We start from the raw sequence: 22,479 nt of genomic DNA on the forward strand, positions 1-22,479 counted from the left end.
GTGTTGAATGAGGATCAGTTGTCTCACATTTTGTATCCTATTATTCCCACTATAATGAAAAGTTGTCATATATTTAAAAAGAAAAAAAACATAAAGTAACATTTTTATATCATTAGGTGAGATATGATTGGGTTGAGACATGAAAACATGAAGTTTTAGAGACTGACGATGGTGGTTCATCATGGGTGTGGGTGCATAAAACCTAAACCTCAAGCTTCTTCTCAACCTAACTCTTCACTCATTGTTTTTTATGATCCGAACGTTAGTTCAGATGCAAACAAAGCAACAGCTAAGTGGGGCCCACTTAACTGTTTATATAAGTGGATACATGCTAGTTTACATAGTTACATCAAGCGGAGTGTGTAAGTTGATACATTGATTGTTCTAGGTGTGTAAATGAAAATGGCACTCAACTGCAATGAGGGATGATTGATTCGACAAAGAAGACAAGACAAGTTAATAAACAATGTTTGTTAATATAATAGTAAGCTATATGTAAATATCATTGTAATTTGTTCTGTTAGTATGTTGCATTGCATTTTATGACTTCAAAATGAAGTAGAAGGCTGTTATACGATTCATTTCTTTTGAAACATGACAGTAACTTGGAACTAGAGCTTTTTTCTTTTATGCTTCGAGTGAGGCTGCAAAGTTTGTGCTAGTGCTTTAATTTCTTTATTCTCAACCACAATTTTCCCAGTGCTTTTTTACCCATGTGGACCTTTAAATCACATGCCCCCACCAGCTTTACAACACTTAACATTATTCCTAATCGTCAATTTTTTCTGACTAATCCCACATCTTTCTACCTCTTTTTGACAAGTCTGGCTCCTCTTTGGAGACTAATACACAGTTCAGATCAGAACAGATGACAAAAATAAATTTTCAATAGTTCATCTCCTCATATTCCTAGTACTGGAGAGTCCTAGAGAGAAATCCTATTCCTTTTTGGCCTTATCATTTATCATTTCTCTCTTAGGCAACTCTTACCTTTATTTATCATAATCATTAATTAATAATGATAATACAATTATAAACTAGCTTGGACTATGTCTTAAGATCTAATGGCGCAGTTTTAATGACTCTCATGCACTGATTTCAATCACATCAAGCTTAACATGCATACAGTATATGTTCATAGAGAAGATAAGATTCCCATGACATAATCATCAAAGGTGGCTCAACCCCTTGTCCACATAAAACGAATACGCAATCTAATTTTGTGGTTTGCTTTAGTATCGTTCTTCGTCATACCCTTCTTCACGTCATACATAAAAAACTGCAATACAAATGAGAAACACAGATAAGGGGACTTTATAATCTATTTTTGAATGATGATATACAAGAGTCTATGTATAACAATTCTAAAATATAATAAGATTCTTAAAACAATTACTCAATCCAAAATTATATTTACATGCAACAAATATATGCGATGACAAAATAAATCCATAGTATCTTCTCCTCTTGCTGGGACCGGAATCTAAAGGATGGAGTTGGAGTTGGAGACATAGCATGTGCTACATTGCATGCTTTCAACGATATCATTAGCAGCATGCGCTGTCGGGGCCCTATTTAGGTAACTTGGATAATGAGTAGTGGTCTGCTATTTGATGAATTGCTGGCGTACGGAGATCTGTTGTCTTGAGGTATGTCCCGAAATATATCTCTAACCAATTACACACCAAAATAAAAATAAACAAAGTTATGAATATTTAATTTTTTGGAGAGAGATGTTTGAACATTGGCTCCTCACTAATACTCTAATACATATCCAATCATATATTCTTCAAGCACACATATTTAGTATGTTGGCTCCTCAATAATAGGACATAACTTACATACTCTCAACAATGTCTCATTTTTGAGCCAATTGTATGTTGGCACATGATTACAAGAAAATATTTAAAAACAAAAGTAACATTCTGATTAACTCGGGATAGAGAATGAGGATTTGTGACATGTCTATCTTCACTCCCCACCAATAACCCTTCACATGTCCTCTTTTTATTGGGACAAAATTTCATAGATTAACCTGATTAAACAGCCCTAGCCCAGTAATAACATTGGTAGGAATCATAGGATGTTGGGTATCAGGCCTATTAGAAACAACAAATGGAGTGGTTGTAATCGACCCACCTTGTGACGTCAAAGAGTGTGGACCACAAATTTCTAACCACATAGTGGGTTCATCTGATCTCAGCCATAATCCACGTGGACTCACCGTGTACATTAATGTTGGCTACATCAACTTTCTTTGGGCTCCTTAGCCAACCATAACCTATTATTAGGACTTGTGACAAATTTTTAGATTTTGGGTTTCAAAGAGTGTTTGAAGACAAAGAGAAATGTGACGAGCAAGGTAGTAGTAGGAAAATGATTGAGCCATAAAATAAAAAGAAAGTCCATCTATTTTTAGGACAATGTTGATGCTGAAGGGTTGATAGTGATGGATGTTGGCCTAAGGATAACATCTAATAGGTCAAATAATGTTATAACTAAATAAATAGTTTCTAGAACCTTCATAGTTATATCATTGTGCTACTTTATAGGCCTAGTTTTCCTACTGATGTTGGATTTATTTCTTTTATAAGCATTGTAACTTTTATGTTATAACCAATCAATTAAATCAGTCAAGTGATTTTATTAATTTTATTAACTTATCTTCTCCCAAGTTTTCTAAAGTTTGACCATGTCAAAGTTGACCTTATCTCTTGATAATTGTTATGAATTTCATCCAAAAACCTAGGACAAGTCTGATTGAGGGGTGAGGCAACTCAAAGTCTCACTTGATATATGGGCCTTTGTTTCTAGACACAATTAAGCTTGAACTTGTGGTTGCTATTTACAATTTTTCTTCAATGGTTCCTATAATGTGCATTTTTTAAAATAAAAAACATGTATGCATATTGATTGTTTGGTTATTGATCAGACTGTATGTTATCTATAATCTATATATGGCTTAAGCAAAAACCTCAATATAAAAATTGTTGGGAATTCTAATGTATGAAGAAGAAGCTTCAGACTGTATAAAAATAAACGAGTTGAAATCATATAATTTGATGCACCCATAAATTAATGACTTAATGTTTTGAGTGTGCTGTCAAACTCATTTATATGTTTTTTCACTTGGCATATGAAAGAACAATTTAGCCAATGGATGAACATCTGCTAACAAAAATGAAGTTGAAATTTGGTTCATTTACTAATATGGCTTTAGATAAACCAACTCTATTCTATTCGATCATCTCATCTAGGAAATAGATAAGTTATGCCATAAATGGATTCCAGAATCTGAATACATGTTATCTATGTTTTAGTTTTAGGAATTTTGAAACATGGGCCTGATTGGCCTAAAATTGTTGATAATTTTATGGAATTTGGATAAGCTGTTTTTCCAAGGAATAGCAACTGTGATATATGAGAATTTTGTCCTCGAGTGCCTCACATGAAAATTACATCATCTGTGCTTGTTCCTTAAATAATAGGGTAAGGAATGTTGTTGTGTCTAAGGGAGATATAACCTTAACATCATATTTGGTCACATAAAACATTCATTAGGCAACGACTTTCTCCAATTTAGTTATGATTTCTGATCTTTCAAGGCAAAAAATAATATATTATCACCTTTCACAAATTTAATGAAGGATTGACACGAAACTGGACTTTGATGCCCACCAAAATCTATCTACACCATTTACCACAAAAATCGACTTGGTCCATCATATGATCAAGAAAATTCTAATTAACTGAAACGTATGTCTTTTCAAAATCTATTTTCAAAATTGTGTACTCATTTCAATCTATTGTGCTAGAATATGATTGTCTGGAGACTGTGCAATTATACAGAGTGTCTTGTGATAAGATACTATAAATTTTTTGAAGTTGTGAGTTATATCCGCAAGTTGCTTGCTCGTTGTTGGATTGTTCATATTAGCTTTATCCATAGAGAGACTAACTCCTTGGTGGACTTTATTATGGCGAAGACAAATCCTCTTTCAAGTTCGAAACTCTTGGTTGTCTACTTCTACTGATGTGTCAGTTTTGATTTTTCTATTTAGTTTTCTTTTGTATTTTTTCCGATATACCAAAAAAATTATTCATTCAAGACAACAACCCATCAAAGATCCTTTAAGAAAAGCAAATTAATTGTCAGAAATCATATTAACCAACCCCATCTTAAACTCTTAGAAATACTAAAAAAAATTATACTTTGTCAATTCAATAAATTCCTTTTTATACATAACAGTAATTAAAAATCTTTTTAACACACTTAGACAATTTTATTTAATTCAATTGACTTTCGTTAAGCAATAACTTAAGTGCAACACTTCTAACTATATTAAATTTCCCAAGGAAGTTTTCCCTTTAAATTTCTTCTTTTTTGTACATCACATTGGTTTATGGGCTTTTAATGTAATCTTAGTCGATGATTTTGGCTAGAAAATAACAACGATAATGTCTATATTTGTACAAGGAGCACAAAGAAGCAAAGTAAAAGGGATATCACAACCCAAAATAAAATAGCAAAAAAAGAAGCAAAAGAAAGAGAAAAAAGAGGCAAAGCCATGGAAGGAATATGAGAAAAGTTTGTAAAGGAAAAGGATTTTCCAATGCCATCAATTCAATTAATTGTTTTTGGTCTGTCTTCCATTCACTTCCTCATCCCAAAAAAAAAATCTTTTTCTTTTCCTTGCTCATTCGCACCCATTTTCCCTTACATAAAATGACAATTTTCACCATACAAATCATGCCCTTAATTCTTCTCCTTGACTTTATTTATCTTTCTCGAGAAAAAAAGGAAAAGGAGGACGGAAAAAAGAACCAAAATGTAGAACATAAAAAGATGTTTCATCTAGATCTAGTTGGGAATGAATTTCTTTTCAAACAATGATGCTGCCCGCAATTAAATTCACTTTAATTATTTGGCATTACAATTACGGATGGGGATCACATGTCCTGATTCATGTCCCACTTAGTGTACCAAGCCAATCATAAAACTTCATTCATTTAAAAAAATGAAAAATTATAAAAACAGAAATTAAAATTTTAATATTATTTTATAATGTTTGATTGGTCTGGGACAAAGAGACACTAATCCTTATCCTTACATTTACACATTAGGCCAACCAGTGATATGTATTAGTACCAACAATCCCCTTGCTACCATTTATTATAATCTATAGGGTAGCTATATATAAACCTTATCCTGTGCACTCAATCTCATAATTAGGTGCGGACATATCCATTGATTTAATGTTTTTTTATACACAAAATAAACTGTTAGTTTCAATAGAAGCTTCTTTTCCTCTTTGGTGAAAGAAAATGGGAAGAAAATATATTTTTATTATTTGGTTGTAATGCAAAAAAGGATGGAAAGAAAAGTCAGGTTTGGTTCACGTCAAATCTGTTTTCACCAAAGAGTTAGAAATTATCAGACACGATATTACATTTGTATTTTTTAAACATTCACGTGATTTTATAAATATAGGAATTTATTTTTTCTCACGCTTTTTACACAATCAAACAAAATAATAAGAGAGAATTTTAATCCTTCTTCCTTTTATTTTCTTTCATATTATACAACTACAAAAATCATATCATTTCTGTCTCTTTTTCTCTATTTTTTTTACCTCACTGTTTTTCTTCTTTATTATTTCCTTCTTATACAAATATGAGGATAAATATGAGACTGATTATTGGTTGAGATAGTGCGTTGCAATTGTGCATTCATTTCTATACATATATTTATGCAAAAACATATTCCCTTATATTAAGACCAATTTCAACTCCTGTTTTAATTAATTAAATTCACAGTGGAAAAGATCACTAATATAAATAAATTATAGAGCAATTGTAAAAATACATTATTTTACCGTAAAATGTTGCTAGTTAACAACCGCTCGCAGTTGCGTGCAATTAACCTATTCATATGAATCATCTATGTTTAGGGTTTGATTGATGATAAATTTTGACTGTCAATTTAACTAAAACTGTTAAATAGAATAATATATGCATTATATAAAAATACAAGATGAGAGATATGTTTATACCGAAGTTAAGTTACATTTGTTACACTCAATCTCAGTCATTCATTTTCTTAAATCTAATAGTCTAAACCAAATGTGTAAGTACAATAAATGATGAGAGAAAAAAAGAAAAAACCTAAATAACTTATTGCATTCCCTCATTTAATATGTTAGATTTAAGAAAAAGAAAATAAATGACTGAGATTTAGTGTAATTAGTACAAACGAATCCTTCTTCAAAATTAGGATGGATAGAATGATAGTTATCTTTTTCTTCCTAAGTAACATGATTGAAGGTATTATACAAATTTGTTGATTCATGGTTATAAATAGTTTGTGTGGGATTGAAATGAAATGTATGGTCCATAGACACGTGCAAATGATGGCATTGTCTTCCCTAATCATGGATTTGCACCGCTTCTTCCACTGTGTGGGATCCATTCAATATCATGCAATCCAACTTCACCTATGTCCTCAATCCAATCCTTATCTTTGACCAAAAACTATAATCTCAAAAATCAAATCTCGGGTTCGAATTTTGTGAATGAAAAAATGTTTATTGGGAGAGTTAGCCTCACGTACCTGTGATATTTTCGGCTCGGGACAATATTAATTAACTGTTTTATTAATAACAATAACTCAACCTTTACCTAATTAATAACGATGATGATTACTTGATAAGTGAATATAAAATAATTAACACATAGAGATAAAAAATGAAATAGTACATGAGTTGAAGACAAATACATATAATAATTGTTAGCAGGGGTGAGAGGGGAAAAATCCTCGCCTAGTTTGCAAGTGCATGATTGTGATGATTAGCCATCATGATTTTGTCTGAAACACGTGTGCAGTGGCATGCACTTCAATTACAAATTAATTTTTCTTATTATAGCAAGAATAATATATGTTTAACATTTAAAAATGTACTTTATGTTTACTACGAGATCGTTTAAATTACCATGACTAATTACTCAATTGCCAGCTACACTCAACATTCAATTATTGCTCACTCCTGATAGGCTTGGCTTATTGAGAATATGTATACTTACGTACCCACTTCAATGAAAATGTAAGTAGAAAAATTTGTATAGAGACTATAAAATATATCATATTTAGATATATGTAACATTTATGTTTTTTTAGTATTATTATTTTGAACTAAATATTAATAAGAATTACATTTTTAATATGTTGTCAATTTTTTATTAATTATCTCTACATATATACGTTTCTACATATGTCTTTCTCAAATGTAGATTATTATTCACTAGTATATCATATTCTGAGTGTTTGTTAGCGACTATTACCTAGTTGTAGAAATGAACAGAAATCATCTATACTAAAATTACTTTTTTTTTTATCTCAAACTAATCTGTCAAAATGTATATTGTTAAATTTAAAAATTAAATTAATTTTTATTTAAAGAGCAATTGATAGACTTATTTTAATATAAATTTGTATTGACATGGAGGATAAATAAAGTTAGTAGTCTACAAAATAGTATTTGGGAAATTGATGCAACAATTCCGCAACAATTCCCAAAGGAGTGGGAAATGGGTTTCAGTTATGTTGAGTAAGTGAGTGTTTTCTTCAACATTCTCTACTGCTTGAAAAGGACAAAGACAACATTCACACAAAGTCTCATTCATCTATTTATATATAAAATCCGTAGCTTGAAAAGCATATCAAAATGGCTTCCATTTTCAAGTTTTGGGATTGGAGGAATCTTTTTGTATTCCTAACTTCACTTTATTGATAACAAAAGATTTGAAAAAAAAATAAAGCCACCGAAAAGCATTTACACCTTATCATGAAAGCAAGAAATAAAGTCTTGATTTGACGAGCCAACACAGGCACATACACATACACATACACATTCATTCATCATTTTCATACATTCATCACCACGTTATGTACACACACGCTCATTAATGTTTTTAAATTCAGATGAAATTGGTCGATTCAATTATTCATATCATAAACTAATTATATCATTTTGATTCAATTATGCCTTCATAACGTACCTCAAGTGGTGGTTTGAATTGTGAGATATTTCATGTAAAATTATTACTTCAAAAATATTAATAGAAAATGTGAAATGTGTCTTGAATGTTTTATTTCAATTCCTATCTTCCGATTCTTACAAAAGTGTTTTACTATTTCCTTTAATACAATTTTATCTTTGGAACTGCTTTGTCCTCTTTTATAAAATGTGCAACAACCTCAAAATTTAATCTAAATAGACATATTAATTATGTTTCTTAATTTATGTGCAACAACCTCAAAATTATCTAAATAAGAATTGAAGTATTATTTCTTTTTCTCAATTTATTTTTCACTACCAGCTCATTATTTTCACTGATCAGCATGCATTTGCCTGTAACAGTAAAATAACTAAATGAGGATTTTATAATTTCCTAAAGTCAATTTCTACTTCACTATCAACAACAATGTGTTGGTTTAATGCTCTAAGATCCCACTAGATTCTCACCATGATTAAAAGGTAAAAAGTTCAATTATTGAGAGTAAAATTTATTAAGAGAGACAACCATGTATTCCAAAAAGATCAATTACTTAGTCATTTTAAAAATGAAGGGATATCTTTGGTAATACCAAAAACTTATACTTCAGTATATTGAGCTCAAACGCTGTTCATAGAAAGAGTTAACTCATACTTTGTAAGGTCCATGTCTATGATTGTGCGTTTTTTGCTTTTCATTTTAACTTTACTTTTGATTGCATGAGTTGTATTGCCTTTTAGTTAAATTTATTTGAGGAAATTCCCAAGTCAACTGCATCTCATCATTTGGTCTTGAATATTGCAGACAACACTTCATTTCCCACTTTCTCCACTTTACTAGTGTAGTTATTCTCTTCTTCTATATAATTATATTTTCTCTATCATTCACTTCACTCATGGGAATTGAAGCAGCATGAAGGTGCATCAGTTAGCACGTGGATTCTGGGAACATGAACATCCATCACTCACACTTGGCTGCAAACGCTTACGCCCTCTTGTTCCCAAGGTTTCAAACACTAACAACACTCACACTCCTTTTGATCTCAACAACTTCATCACACCACAAAGTGTCCCCAGAAAAACCCTATCCTATGACAACAACAATGATATTAACAAAGATTCACCTATTTTACTCCACACCCAGGTCCATTTTCTTATTTCTTCATTTCATTCCTATTGCAATGCCAGTTATTTTCTTTTCATTTTTTATAACATTATAATTTTATCTTCTTTAACTCTTTTTAATTATTTTTTTGGGTACCGGGTATTCTCTCACGTTTTCTAGGTAAGGAACTAATTGAGAAAGACTTGTATGGAGACAATACAACATATTAATATTTTAATTATAATTAAATTTAATCTTAAATGATAGAATCAAAAACCATAAAATGTATTTGTCTCCAAATGTGACGTATTACATGCGTTTCCACATGGGTTTTTTCGGAACTAATCTCTTTTGGGGTTGACTGTCTCTCTCAACAAGTGTCACTTCTAAGAATCAAACCCCTCTATTTTTTTTTGTCATTATTAGGATTTTTCATGACCTTTTGGTTTCTTAATTATTTGAATAAAGAATTAAGAGAAATACATAATACTTATTACCTTCTTTAATTATCCATGCAGTCATATATATAATTAAAATCAACGTGCAAAATGGTATACCATGCATGCAATTAAGAAAATTGATGATATTATAATTATATTTGTTATAAAATACACAGGTGGAAGCGAATCAAGGAGGAACAAGGTGGAATCCGACAGAAGAACAAATAGGAATATTGGAGATGTTGTACAAAGGAGGAATGCGAACTCCAAATGCAAAACAAATAGAGCAGATTACACTGCAGCTTAGCAAGTACGGGAAGATTGAAGGAAAGAATGTGTTTTATTGGTTTCAAAACCACAAAGCACGCGAGAGACAAAAGCAAAAGCGCAATAACCTTCGTCTTTCTCATACTCCACGAACACCTACCACTGTGCTTTCACCCACTATTCATACTTTAACTTTGGAGACAACAAAGGTATCTTCTAAACTAACCGCTAATCTTGTCGGATTAAGGAATGAAGTAAAAGAGGTTCTGATTTCGAGTATACCAGAAATAAAGAAGTAGACTCTGTCTGACTCATATTAGTATGTCATATATAGTTATATTTGAACACAGAGTGTGTCGGAGGAAATTAATCAGGATCCTATCCTCAAAATTTACTATTCTCATGTCTCAAGCCAATCAACATTAAAGTTCATAGATTTTTGCAGGATGAAGTAGTAGAAAGAAATGTGGAAGATAGTTCGTACAAGAAATGTAGGAGATGGGGATTTGAGTTCTTAGAAGAGCAAAGTTGGACATCAATTAAAGAGGAGGAAGAGGAACATAGAACTACTCTGGAGCTTTTTCCATTGCACCCGGAAGGCAAATGAAGGGGTTTGAACCATTAAATAATTCCACCATTTTTCTTATCTTTTGTACCAAAATCCAAGCTCATTGAATGAACATGTTTTAATTTGCTTTATTTTTCTTCTCTCTCTTTGCATTGGGAAAGAAGAAAGACAAAGTTGTCTCTAATTGTAATTGTGTACTGCTACTCTTCCACCTTAATGCTATTCCTTAACTTTGGAGAGTTATGACTCCTCTCCATTACTGGAGAGGCAGTGTATAGTTTAGATCAAGACATGTGGTAAAAAAAAATTTTATGATTTAGATTTTTATTCTTTTTGAAAATAAATGTTTAAGAAAAATTAAACCTTTAAACCAAAGCATATTTGTCTCTTTTCATTAGTTGATTTAGAAAACGAAGGATAATTTTATACGTGTCATTAATAATGTCTCATTCTTTGTTTCAAGTGAATCACATATTGACATATGAATAAAATTATTAAAAACAAAAAATAATAAAATGTAACATTCTAATTGACTTGGTATAGAAAGTAAAACACCATTTAAGTCAGGTAATCACTATCAGATCATTTTAGACTACAGTTGTCTTATAAAATACTGAAGCTTTTAGGTTAAAAAGAGAAGCTATGGATGCAGAAGTCCACGCACCTAGCTAGTTCACTTCTTGTTAAGCCTATTACTACCCTTTCACGTATCAAGTTTCAAATGAAAAAGCACAAGTGTCCTTCTAGCCAAAATCTTAAACCATAATCATGCTAGATACTCCACTCGTTCATCTTAAATCAGATTTTCATAAAGTAGGCCACATGCATTTAATTATATTTTTCGTCTTTTTCATATGCAAATTTCTTTTTACCACTGTTCTTCATAGGGCCATGAGAGCTAGGGCTTGAGAGGGAAAGGGATACCAACAATGAAATAATTAGATATTATATTTTGGTGGGTATAATTTTTAAAATTTGATGCTTCACGCACTAAAATATGATTTACAACAAATAACAGATCCATGCAGATTTAAACTTACACAATCTCAAAACATGTTCATAACTTAACCAACAAAACTAATTATGGGTATCAATTCTTGCTAGAAAAAAAAAAGAAAAATGTTAAATATGCTGCTATTAGTTGCTTGCCACGTAAACTATGATTAGTTACTTGCTTCCTTTGAGTTGCATGGGATCAGTTATGGTAGTTTAGATTGTATATTGATTTAGTTAGTTGGATAAAGTTATCTTGTTACTCAAGCAAGTTCCAATTCATTAGTGTATAATATCATTTGTACTTTGCGTTTGTGCATAATTCAATTCAATAACAATAGTTCAGTCTTCTTTCTTTTTGGCTCTCTCAATTCTTCTCTTCCATTTCTTGCTGGATTGTTTTTAGTTTCACGACACGAACTATTAGTCTATTGATGAAGAACAAATAATAAATGGAAATTATAACTTTTCAAAGCTAACAATTTGCAAAGAGTATAAGCTATACTAATAATCATCAATATTTGTTTTGCCCTTTACTACATGCAAGCAAGATTATACACTTTCTTATAAGAAAGAAATAATAATAACAATTTCCCTAAGAAAGTCGAAATTATAAAATCCAAACTTAAATCTTGATACCCCAAACTCCCTTATATAGGATGGAGATCAACTATCTTAACTTGATGTCCCGAATTCTGTTTCACCCAATAATAATATCTCGTTACGTGGCATTACCCTTTCACGTAGGGTTGTGTAGTTCCTATCAGTTTGTCTTCACTCCCTACCGAAAAAAACTCCGGCGATTCCATCTCCGGCAGGTTTAACAATATAAATCGAACCTTTCTTTCTATCCTAAGCAGTTAGGATATAGTTTAGTAGAGTGCAAGGCTTTCTTCATAGAGTTTTTGATAATGGAGCAACTTCCAGAGACTCCGAACACCGAGTCTGAGAATCCGAGACTGATCTTACCGGAGTCGTTGTACATTTGGCGTGTTGACAAGAATGTGACCGATTCTCAGCTCTTCGATCGTTTCAACCAGGTTGCTCAAGTTGCTTCTGTTGATATCTGTCGTGACTTGACTACTGGCAAATCTCTCGGTTATGCTTACGTTAATTTTCATAACTATCAAGACGGTTAGTTACTCTTTCTTTAACTCATTTTTGCATTGCATATTTGCATGGTTGATAAGATTAAAATTGATTGCAGCCACGAAAGCTTTGAATGAGCTGAATAACACTCTGCTGAATGACAAACCGATTAGGATAGTGTATTCTTCTCGTGATGATGAACGTAGGAAGAATGCTGCTACCATTTTTGTCAAGGTTTGGTTTAATCCTTTCTTTGAGTACATCTCATAGGAAAAATGTGTCTCCAGTTTTGTTACTTTTTTTTGTAAGTTTCAATCAACTTTTGCTTTAGTGTAGGAAAAATACTCAAAAATAAAATTATTTGTTATTTTTTAGAATCAAGTCATGGTTCTTTACCAAAATCACATAATCTGTGTTTCAATTTCTTTATCTTTCTTTAACTTAAACTATGCAAATATGTCCATTCATTATAAAGAACCAATTTGTAAAAGAAGGACATATTGGTATATAAGAATCAATTTATGATTCTCTACCAAAATGAGATAATTGTATTTCAAATATTTTTGAAGTCCATTTGAGAATCTTGCAGCCTAAGTGATTTTCATGATATTTTACTTATGGCACATTTTTTGTCAAGGACTAATTTGGTTACGTGCTCAATAAGCTTGTTATTTTCATGTACGTGTTTAGTGGTGTTGCTGAGAAATGAAACCCAGTTTAATCCTATGATTCTCAAGTAACAGTAACTGTCCCTAAAATTTATGCCCAGAACCACTAATTTGATATGTATTTGAGATGTTTGAGGTCTAACATGATATTTTCAATTGGAGCACATTTTTCTTAGGGTAGAATTTGAATATTCACCTTTCTATCTTATATGAGTTGTGGTTGTTCAATAAACTTATTGATTTGTTTGTGTTCCCTGATGTTATTGATGGTGCAGAATTTGGATAAGGGGCTTCACTACACACAATTATATGAACTTTGTTCAAATTTTGGAAATATTATTTCTTGCAAGATTGCAAAAGAACCTTCTGGCAAGTCTAAAGGCTATGGTTATGTACAATTTGAGAATGAAGAATCTGCACAAAATACAATTGACAACTTAAATAGGAAGCGGATTAAAGGTAAACAGGTTTCCGTAAGTCATTTCGTGCCAAAGGAGGATAGAGAGACTGTATTCAGTATCGACACCTCAAAAGTTACTGAGTTGTATGTAAAAAACCTATCGAAGTGGCTGACAGAGGTTGAGTTGGAGAGTGTTTTTGGCGAATATGGCACCATTGCTAATGCTATAGTGATGAGAAATGCAGATGGTAGTTCAAAGTGTTTTGGTTTTGTCCATTTTGAAAATCCAGATAGTGCAGCTAAAGCTCTCAAGGCACTTAATGGAATGAAATTTGATGGTAAGAAGTTGTATGTCAGAAAAGCTATGGACAAATCTGAAAGAGAGCTTGAAATGAAGAATGCTTTTGACCGAGTTATGCAGGAAATTGCTGAGAAAAAAGACTATGTTAACTTGTATATTAAGAACTTGCCATATAGTATTACGGATGAAAAACTTAAGGAAATGTTCTCACAGTTTGGCAGAATAACTTCATACAGGGTGTGTGAATATGGTTCTTCTTCTTTTTCTTGTATACAGAATGGCCAAATCTTCATGTTCTTGAAATGTCTTTCTTTTTGTCTGACCTGCAGGTTTTACGAGATCACCATGGAATTAGTAGAGGATATGGATTTGTTGAATTTTCAACTCCTGAGGAAGCAAATCAAGTTGTAAGTAACTAAGTATTAAAACAAACACTGTTGACCAAGTACTTCATTGCTGAGATACATAATCTGTTGGTATTTGTAGATTTGTGCGATGAATGGTAAAATCATTTCTGGAAGACGTCTTGGTGTTTCCCTTGCACAGAAGAAAGAGCTGGGAAGATCAAACTTACAGGTAAATGCAGGCTGAATTTGGTTACCAGCAACAACTTGTTCCTGAAAATTGCTGGTAACCTGTGTCATGGTGTATTATACTTCATATCAATGATTCATATGGATGAAATTTGAAGTTTTCGATAATTAACAGTGACAACCTTTGCTACGCTAAAATTGGAGGGGGTTTTTTGTTGCAACCAAATGAAATTTATGTACAAATTTTAACTAAAAGACAGTTGTTATGACAATTTCTTAAAGGTAGTTGATAAGATATGGCTAGGAGCCTAGGATATGTTCACAGAAATGCAGAGCAAATTCCATTTATGCATAGATGCATCAGTGTTTGAAAGTACAAGAAGAAATTTGCATTAATTGATCAATTTCACTGATCCAGAAAAAATAGATGTAACCTATTTTATCATATACTACTCATGCTGCATACATGGGTAGGAAGGTATTGAATCCTCATCGATATGACAAACTGGACATATTAGAGATGAAGTGAAAACACCAATCTGATGGAATAAAATTTAATATAATGCACCATTATATGTTCATGTTTTCTATCAAATTGGTGATTTTGTAGGGTGAGTTATTAGCATAAATGCGAAAGGTCTTTAACTTATTCTTGTAATTACATGTGTTGTTATTAGTTGTTTTACCTAGCATAAATGACTGATTTCATACAGGCACAATTTTCACAAATGAGACCTGTTACGATGGCTCCTCCTGCTTCTGAAGCACCTCATATTCCACTCAACCCTCCCAGGGCTCCTGCTGCAGAACCACAATTTTTGTCTGGACTAGCAACTCCTGGCTATATTCCTGAAGTAATTGTGCAGAAATTATATTTATCTTTTATTTCATTTCTCAATTCTGGTAATATTATTTTGTTTTAGAAAATCTCCATGCATTGAATAAAATGTGTATGTCTCGCCTACTATATTATAAGTTGGTTTTTAAGTTTTAACTCTGTTGTACCTAAGGGCCTACCCACTTGTTATTGTCTTTGTGTTGTATTCTCTTCTGCATATGTTACTCCTGTGTATTGTGTCGATGTCTGTCATGAACATTTGATCTTCAAATTTGATCCTCCTTTATTGATATTACACTTAGAAATTGTAATCATACTTCCAATGGAAAATGCAGGTTGGATTTGGTTACCAATTGACTGAAATGAGAACAGGTGGTGCTCCAGTTCCAAACTTCTTTATTCCACTGGTTCAGCCGGGTCCACATGACCCACTGTCAGGTGGAGGGCAAGGATCAGGTACTCTGCAACAATCCAAGAAAAAACCTCCAATGTTGTTCCAGCAGGTCATCTTATGCATGATTTATGTGCTATCTGCCCCCCCCTCCGATTTTGCTGTTCTTTATGCCTAACGGAGACTACTTTTGCTTTGTCTTTCAGGTGCTTAGTAGGAGTCTTGACAATTGGCTTTCTTCTATTCACAACACACAAGATGCTCCATGGCCAGCGGTAGCTGGAGGAATGCCCCACGTCCCTTATGACATGGGTGGTCTGCCCATCGGGGATGCCTTGGGACAGCCAATGGCCACTCAGTCCATGTCCACAGCACTTGCAAATGCTTCTGCTGAACGGCAAAGGGCTGTAAGATCTCTTTCCTACAATTGTTTCAACAAATTTGGGTTGAGTTATCATTGTTTCATGTGCACTAAGAATTTCTCAGACTTACATTTCTCATCAATGGTTTCTAGATGCTTGGTCAAGCTTTATACCCACTAGTACGTAATTTGGAACCTGATTCAGCAGAGAAGATTACTGGTATGATTTTGGAGATGGACGAGCCTGAGGTATTATTACATCTGATTGTGTCTCCAGATGCTCTCAAAGAAAAAGTTGCTGAGGCCATGGATTTGTTGCAGTGTCATGCCGCTCCTGAGGATCAACTGGCTTCACTCCATATGAATTGACAATCCTTTGTTTTAGGTCCTGTATGTTAGTATATACCAGATCCATATGCTTTTTTTTGACCTTTTGCATACTTCTTGTAGGATTAGCAGTTTACTGGTTTACAGTTTGGTTTATTTCATCTGCAATACAAATTGATTGTTTGATGTGATATTTTTTATGTTTTTCAATACACAAATAATATATCATCCACCATTCTTTTGTATTATATTTTTTAAAAAGCCAATGATAATTAAATATGAATGATAGATGATACAATGATAATATATAAAACTCATACACTCTCGGTGTACACATTTTTTCTCTTGGGTATATCATACTTTTAATTATGTAGGTGGTTAATTAATAACTTATACACATATCCTAAATAAATATGATGTTATATGTCCCTTTCAGTCATTTTAGTTAATTCCACAAGTAATTTTGTCGAACAGTTTTAGTTCAATCGGGGAAGATCAGTCTCCTTAATATTATAAGAATACTCTCTTATTATCATGATATGGTTATTATCAATAAATATTTTATTATCTCGAAATTTGTCTCTTTTGAGACAATCTTACTAAGGCAAACGTCCCTATTGGTACGTTTATATGCAGTGGCTTTTTTAATTAAATAAAATATCATGTTAAGTAACTTTCAAGATTGGACACGGTTATTAGAAAGATACCCGATCATTGATTCCCAGCATTGAACAGCAAAAAATCAAAATCCTGCCCAGTAATGCTGGAACTGTAAATTGACTTCTGTTGAAGACATACTGATGTGGAGTGACTACATTTCTCCATATGACTTTTCAAGGACCGGCACTTCTGGTCCGTATATCAACCTGCAACGCTCACTAAATGAACCAACCATCCTCGAGGCTACCTCCTTAAAGAACATCGACGCAATCTAACAAGGAAAATGATACTTATTAATCATTAACAAAAAAATCATATGATCTTTGGGTCACAAGTCAAACAACCTTATCATTGCGCTGAAGGTCACCCTCATTCCTTAGTAAAGTGGCATAAAGACACCAAAAAGAAAGTTGAGAAGTGAGAACAGATATGGAATGACAAAATCATACCTGTCTGTAAAGTGGGGACTGAAACTTAAAATCCACCAAAAAATAAAGATTGCAAGTTCCTGGAACTGGGCCAGGACTGAATTCCCATATGTTTATCAAATGATCAAACAGGTTACTCTGTGACACAGTTGTCTGAAAAATACGAGAAATATAAGCACAACACATTATACAACATCAAACGGTAGAAATAAAGAGAAAAATTCAGTTGCCCAAAAAACGAAGAGCAACACCATCATGGAAGAGTCATTTCATAATCAACTAATTCGGACACACCTACACACACAACATAAACAAAGATATAACATTAAACCTTGGCTTCAATATTCCTAATTTCCTACATATGTAGTCAATTTTGGAAATGGATAAAAGAAAACGCTAATAACTATGATCCTCTTGAATGCAAGATAAAGGTAACTAGCATAGACTAGAGATACTGAATACCTTTATACGCTTTGGTCTCTCCAATTCAACATGAGAAACATAACTTTCAACAAGAAACTTAAATCCAATCTCCAACTCAGCATCAAACGATCCATCTGGATGGTTTTTAAGTATCTCTGATCTTTGACACCACGGGACAAACCCATGATAGAAGTCAACAGCTGCAACAACATCAAATAATTGCTCCGGAGAGTACCTAATAATTAGTAAGTGTATCAACTTACAAGTACAAGAATGAAAACAATAAAAACATATAAATACTACATATTAACAAGTAATACCTACAAACACAAAATAGGATGATGATTCATTCACTTACAGTCATCCAAAGTATTTCATATGGTCAAAATTCATAAAAATTCTTATAGAATTCAAAAATATAGTAGATTTATCAGATAATCTAAGTACAAACCCAGCCAAGAGAAAATAATTATCATATGAAAAGTTGTGAATTTAACATTTGAAGCAGGTTTTTAAGTCGGTAGAATATATCCCAACATAAAGAGAGGAATTCAGCAAAAGAATGTTCAACATCAACAAGAAAACAAGTTAAACATCACAAAACTAAATTTCTTCTAAAGAGAGAAATGAATCACGTAAGAAGGCTTGGCTAACTACAACTGTGTGTAAGAAACTCAACAACCAGTAGCATCATCTATTGAAACTCTACAATTTAATTAAGAATGTGAATCGACACAGAAAGGTAAGTGATGGAAGAGGACCTTATTTGGGCTTATAAAATCTGGCAATAGCTTATTATGACGTTCCAATTAGTTGTTTTTAGCTTATTGCAACAAGGTTATCAAGATAAGCTTATAAAAATAAACTCGTTTTTATCTTATCTCCATTAAAATTATTGAATAAGCACTTAATTAAGTTGTATACCCAAACGCAACATAAGTCACTTATTCTAATTATTATGCACAAACAAACTTAAATTTGGTATAATCTACATGACTAAAGCAATGCAAACATAAACAAACACATGGTGGGAATCATAGAGAGAATAGAATAGTGTTACCCCAAAACGCGTTTCTCCTCATAAGTTCTGGTGAGAACACCCTCTTCACCATCTCCACATCCAAGAAACTTCCTCGTTTGAACAAAATTATTATAATTACTATAATTATTAATATTACAAAACCCTCCCATAGAAGATGAAGAACGAATGCGCGAATCAAAGGGTTGAATCTGATGATGATGGATGGTTCTGCTGGCCATGGTGGTAAGGAATTGGCACCTATTTACTTTCCCACTACTTTTGCTATGCTTAATCGATTGGATGAAACCACTTTTCCCCGATTCTAAGGACCGTAGTAGTGCCCTATACGAAGACAAAAATGGCGACATTCTATCGAATGTAGCAAAATAGGATACTTAATTGTACTTTCAGTAAATCAGAATTCAGATAGAAGCATAGCTCAATGGAATTGTGATTGAAGCAGATAGGGAATTTGGGAATCGAAATCAGGAAATTTGTGGAAGTGAAACCCTAGGATACGATAAATGGTTGATTGGTAAGAAAATAGAAATGTGGAGAGAGAGAAGTGTGAGGAGTTGTTCAGGTTTGGTGTCGATTTATTTTGTACATGAAAATGAAATGAGTCATAAACTCGCAAACGTTAGTTGACCAATGACCATACACGTGCCCAATGTAGCCCCTTATTCTTTTTAACAACATGGCATGTTCAAAAAAATTTATGTTTCTATATATTAAGTAATAAAAAAAGTTTTTTAGTTGACACTGTTTGACCGGATTAATACATAATGAGACATCAAATCTTGGAACAAGTAATGTTCATTCAATATTGGAGAATCATATAGAGATTATGCTATAGAGATATAATTACAAGAATGTGCACGGGCCTTCAGGCTCACTTCTGTAGAGGAAACTTCTGGGTTGGCTAAGGTATTAGCCCACCAGCTATTGGGTTAAATTGTCCCATCTTTTCCCTGTAAGCAATTACAACACCTAAAAAAACCCACCGACAAAAGTAAGGAAAATAAACTCTAACAAAGATGATGAAATTAGGAACCAAGTTTGGTTGGTTATCCTCGGTTGGGTGTTCTATTGTTGTGTATAGCAGACTTCCCCTATTTGCTGAATTTGTTAACGTGATTGAAGATAAGAAAAGCAAAGCATGTTTAATACTTGAGAGCGAGATTTTAGGTATGATTTCATTGTGCACTGAAAATAGCTGCTTCACACAAAGACAACAACAGCGTATGCATATGAGGAGGAAGAGTAGAATTAAATTGCTTCATCTTGAGTTTGTCTCCATTCTTGAAATTGTTAACGTTGATAAATGCTTCAAGGATAATCAAATATGGATTTTCTAGCAATTCTTTCCATTTCTAATACCTGATGAATAATATCCCGTAAATTTGTTTTAAATGTTATCCTATAAACATGTGATATGTCAACTTTGCATAAGGTACATCTTCTCATGTTAATGTTAATATTGATGCATTAGTTATTTATTTGAGTTTGTTTTACTTATAAATCATTTCATTCATTTGAATATCTAACGTGAGACTTTACCCTTAAATAAATCTAACAATATCTCCTTCAAGTGTGAGTATTATATATTTTCCGGTCCGCTTACTCTTAAGTTAACTATGTCCTAGTCGAACCATCGACTCTGGTACTATTGGACCAGATTGCAACCGAGAGCTTTCAACCACTAGAGAATTCTATATGTTTTTTCTACTCATAAACTCTTTCACTTCTCTTCTATATTCAACATAGGAGTTCACATCAAAATAAATATAAGAATTCTATTCTAGAAAATAAAAATATCACATCATTCTATTTTTTATTTTTATGTTGTTTTTGATGTATTTGTGGGGAGTAATGAAAATGATACTAACTTCAGTTGATAATGTTCACAACAAGAATTGGTAAGGGCCAAAATTTATTGGTACGGAGAGTGATATTAATGCATGTGGCACGCACTTGTAGCAAGGTGTATTATATTACTGTTTCGGGTTGGACATTTTAATTTGGAGTTGTACACGTGTCTCGTTTCCTCCCAATTTGTTGGCTCCAACAAACAGACATATACATAATACTGTTTTATAATGTTTTGATGCCTTGATGAAGTGACATAGAAAACATTACTATATTTGACAGATTATGTCTCACCCTTCTCCATGAGACACCTGTTATAGTAATATTCTTGTAGTTCCATCGTGATCTTATCTTTTCTTCTCCAATAGTGGAAATAGGCTTGTCACTCCATTTTTGGATCTTTTCAAAGTTGGTGCCTTGCTGACCAGGTACCATGATGCAGAAGAATTAGCTCCCTTAAACAACAAATTTTGTTTGGTTTTTGTTTTGAGATGATATAAGATCAACTCTCACTCTTTCTCTATGAAAACATATAAAATATATGAAGAAGGATCCTCTCAATTAATGGAATTGAGAGATAAGTGATTATTTTTACTCATATTTTTCGTGATAAAAATGTAATTTTATTGTAAACAAAATGATAAAAAAAATTGTGTGTTATTATGTGGCATTTGCTTCTCCATTGATAGAGAAGATCTTTATTCATAAGATATTGGTCAAATCTAAAATTATCGATTACCAATTCAAGAAAAAAAATCGATGAGAAAACTAAAATAATTAAACACATAAATAAAATAAAAAAATTTAAAAAAATAATATTTTTATATTTCATATTAAAATCTAATTGGTTCAGGTATCAAATGAGTACAGCCTTAGGGATAAGTGTTACATGGAGAAACATATAACAATTTATGTGTACAGGCTTTTATGTTATGTCTTGGGTAAAGCTAGACAATATGTTAGAGCTACTTTTGATTCTCTAATAGTCCTTCAACACTCTGTCGCCTCGAGAAATCTTCTTTCCTCCTCTTCTTTGTTCACCCTTCTTGTATATGATTTTACCTTAACATTTTTAAAAGAAATTTACTTAGCAGGAGAGTTAAAAATGAAGGGAGGTATTATTTTAATTTTTCCCTTTATTTTCCTCTTTCAGTGTGAATCAAGAATTAATTAGCTACCAAATTGAGAGTTTGAAACCACAACTTAATAATACATAATTAATCCCAGGAGCGTGATATTATTACTATTAGTGACCTTGCTCACGCGGAAATAACACCACTATATATCATCACCATCTATTCCTGTATTTTTATGAATTTAATATATATATATATATATATATGTTAAAAGTAAAGAATCATATATAATTATTATATTATCTATTATTCATTTATATTAATTTTTTAAATGAGTTAATAATGATTAAATATAAATTATGGATAATATAGTGACAATAAATTGCATACATTTTGTCTCATTTTTTATACAGCCTTTTTTGTTTATTCATGAAAATTAATATGATTATTTTAAGTTATTGGTCTAAAATTATGTATATTTTTACAAAAGTGCATTATGTATTGTCTCCTTTCAATTCATTGTAATTTATGGTACAAAATTAAGTAGGTAAATTATAATAACAAATTTAATTGAGTAGTGTTATATTTTCCTATAAACTTTCGCACTCATAAGAAAGTAACATATATATTACTTATAAATTAATCATTAATAAAAAATATTATTTAGTAT

The 22,479-nt window shown here is 32.2% G+C and overlaps 3 protein-coding genes across 5 annotated transcripts; 2 read left to right on the forward strand and 1 right to left on the reverse strand.

Moving 5' to 3' along the window:
* Positions 8,910 to 10,668, forward strand: LOC109326574 (WUSCHEL-related homeobox 4-like). Of its 2 annotated transcripts, none has more exons than XM_019559271.1 (3): positions 8,910 to 9,195; positions 9,773 to 10,072; positions 10,309 to 10,668. In XM_019559271.1, exons 1-3 carry the CDS (start codon positions 8,965 to 8,967, stop codon positions 10,468 to 10,470), a joined length of 693 nt encoding a protein of 230 aa, XP_019414816.1. In that variant the 5' UTR covers positions 8,910 to 8,964; the 3' UTR covers positions 10,471 to 10,668. The 2 variants fall into 2 exon arrangements, with proteins under 2 accessions (XP_019414816.1, XP_019414817.1); XM_019559272.1 differs by having other exon boundaries at positions 9,773 to 10,028; positions 10,307 to 10,668.
* On the forward strand, positions 13,331 to 17,120 carry LOC109326423 (polyadenylate-binding protein 2-like). Its single transcript, XM_019559106.1, has 7 exons — positions 13,331 to 14,119; positions 14,212 to 14,295; positions 14,369 to 14,458; positions 15,129 to 15,269; positions 15,589 to 15,709; positions 15,828 to 16,051; positions 16,159 to 17,120. Exons 1-7 carry the CDS (start codon positions 13,391 to 13,393, stop codon positions 16,372 to 16,374), a joined length of 1,605 nt encoding a protein of 534 aa, XP_019414651.1. The 5' UTR covers positions 13,331 to 13,390; the 3' UTR covers positions 16,375 to 17,120.
* On the reverse strand, positions 14,937 to 19,441 carry LOC109326571 (coenzyme Q-binding protein COQ10 homolog, mitochondrial-like). Of its 2 annotated transcripts, XM_019559268.1 has the most exons (7): positions 18,904 to 19,441; positions 17,883 to 18,078; positions 17,442 to 17,573; positions 17,040 to 17,263; positions 16,137 to 16,494; positions 15,437 to 16,065; positions 14,937 to 15,264 (listed from the first exon to the last, which is right to left on the reverse strand). In XM_019559268.1, exons 1-4 carry the CDS (start codon positions 19,230 to 19,232, stop codon positions 17,144 to 17,146), a joined length of 777 nt encoding a protein of 258 aa, XP_019414813.1. In that variant the 5' UTR covers positions 19,233 to 19,441; the 3' UTR covers positions 14,937 to 15,264; positions 15,437 to 16,065; positions 16,137 to 16,494; positions 17,040 to 17,143. The 2 variants fall into 2 exon arrangements, with proteins under 2 accessions (XP_019414813.1, XP_019414811.1); XM_019559266.1 differs by having other exon boundaries at positions 15,437 to 16,494.

This window comes from Lupinus angustifolius, chromosome LG14, assembly GCF_001865875.1.
Source record: "Lupinus angustifolius cultivar Tanjil chromosome LG14, LupAngTanjil_v1.0, whole genome shotgun sequence".
Classification (NCBI taxonomy): Eukaryota; Viridiplantae; Streptophyta; class Magnoliopsida; order Fabales; family Fabaceae; genus Lupinus; species Lupinus angustifolius.

Bases quoted from the DNA above. Each gene is read 5' to 3' on its own strand.
- LOC109326571 (XM_019559268.1), bottom strand. From the start codon at position 19,232: ATGTCGCCATTTTTGTCTTCGTATAGGGCACTACTACGGTCCTTAGAA. The intron at 18,079-18,903 runs GTAACACTATTC...ACTAATTATTAG, and splicing joins GAGGAGAAACGCGTTTTGGG to GTACTCTCCGGAGCAATTAT. The intron at 17,574-17,882 runs GTATTCAGTATC...CGTATTTTTCAG, and splicing joins AGAGACCAAAGCGTATAAAG to ACAACTGTGTCACAGAGTAA.
- LOC109326423 (XM_019559106.1), top strand. From the start codon at position 13,391: ATGAGTTGTGGTTGTTCAATAAACTTATTGATTTGTTTGTGTTCCCTG. The intron at 14,459-15,128 runs GTAAATGCAGGC...GATTTCATACAG, and splicing joins TGGGAAGATCAAACTTACAG to GCACAATTTTCACAAATGAG. The intron at 16,052-16,158 runs GTAAGATCTCTT...AATGGTTTCTAG, and splicing joins CTGCTGAACGGCAAAGGGCT to ATGCTTGGTCAAGCTTTATA.
- LOC109326574 (XM_019559271.1), top strand. From the start codon at position 8,965: ATGAAGGTGCATCAGTTAGCACGTGGATTCTGGGAACATGAACATCCA. The intron at 9,196-9,772 runs GTCCATTTTCTT...TAAAATACACAG, and splicing joins CTATTTTACTCCACACCCAG to GTGGAAGCGAATCAAGGAGG. The intron at 10,073-10,308 runs GTATCTTCTAAA...AGATTTTTGCAG, and splicing joins TAACTTTGGAGACAACAAAG to GATGAAGTAGTAGAAAGAAA.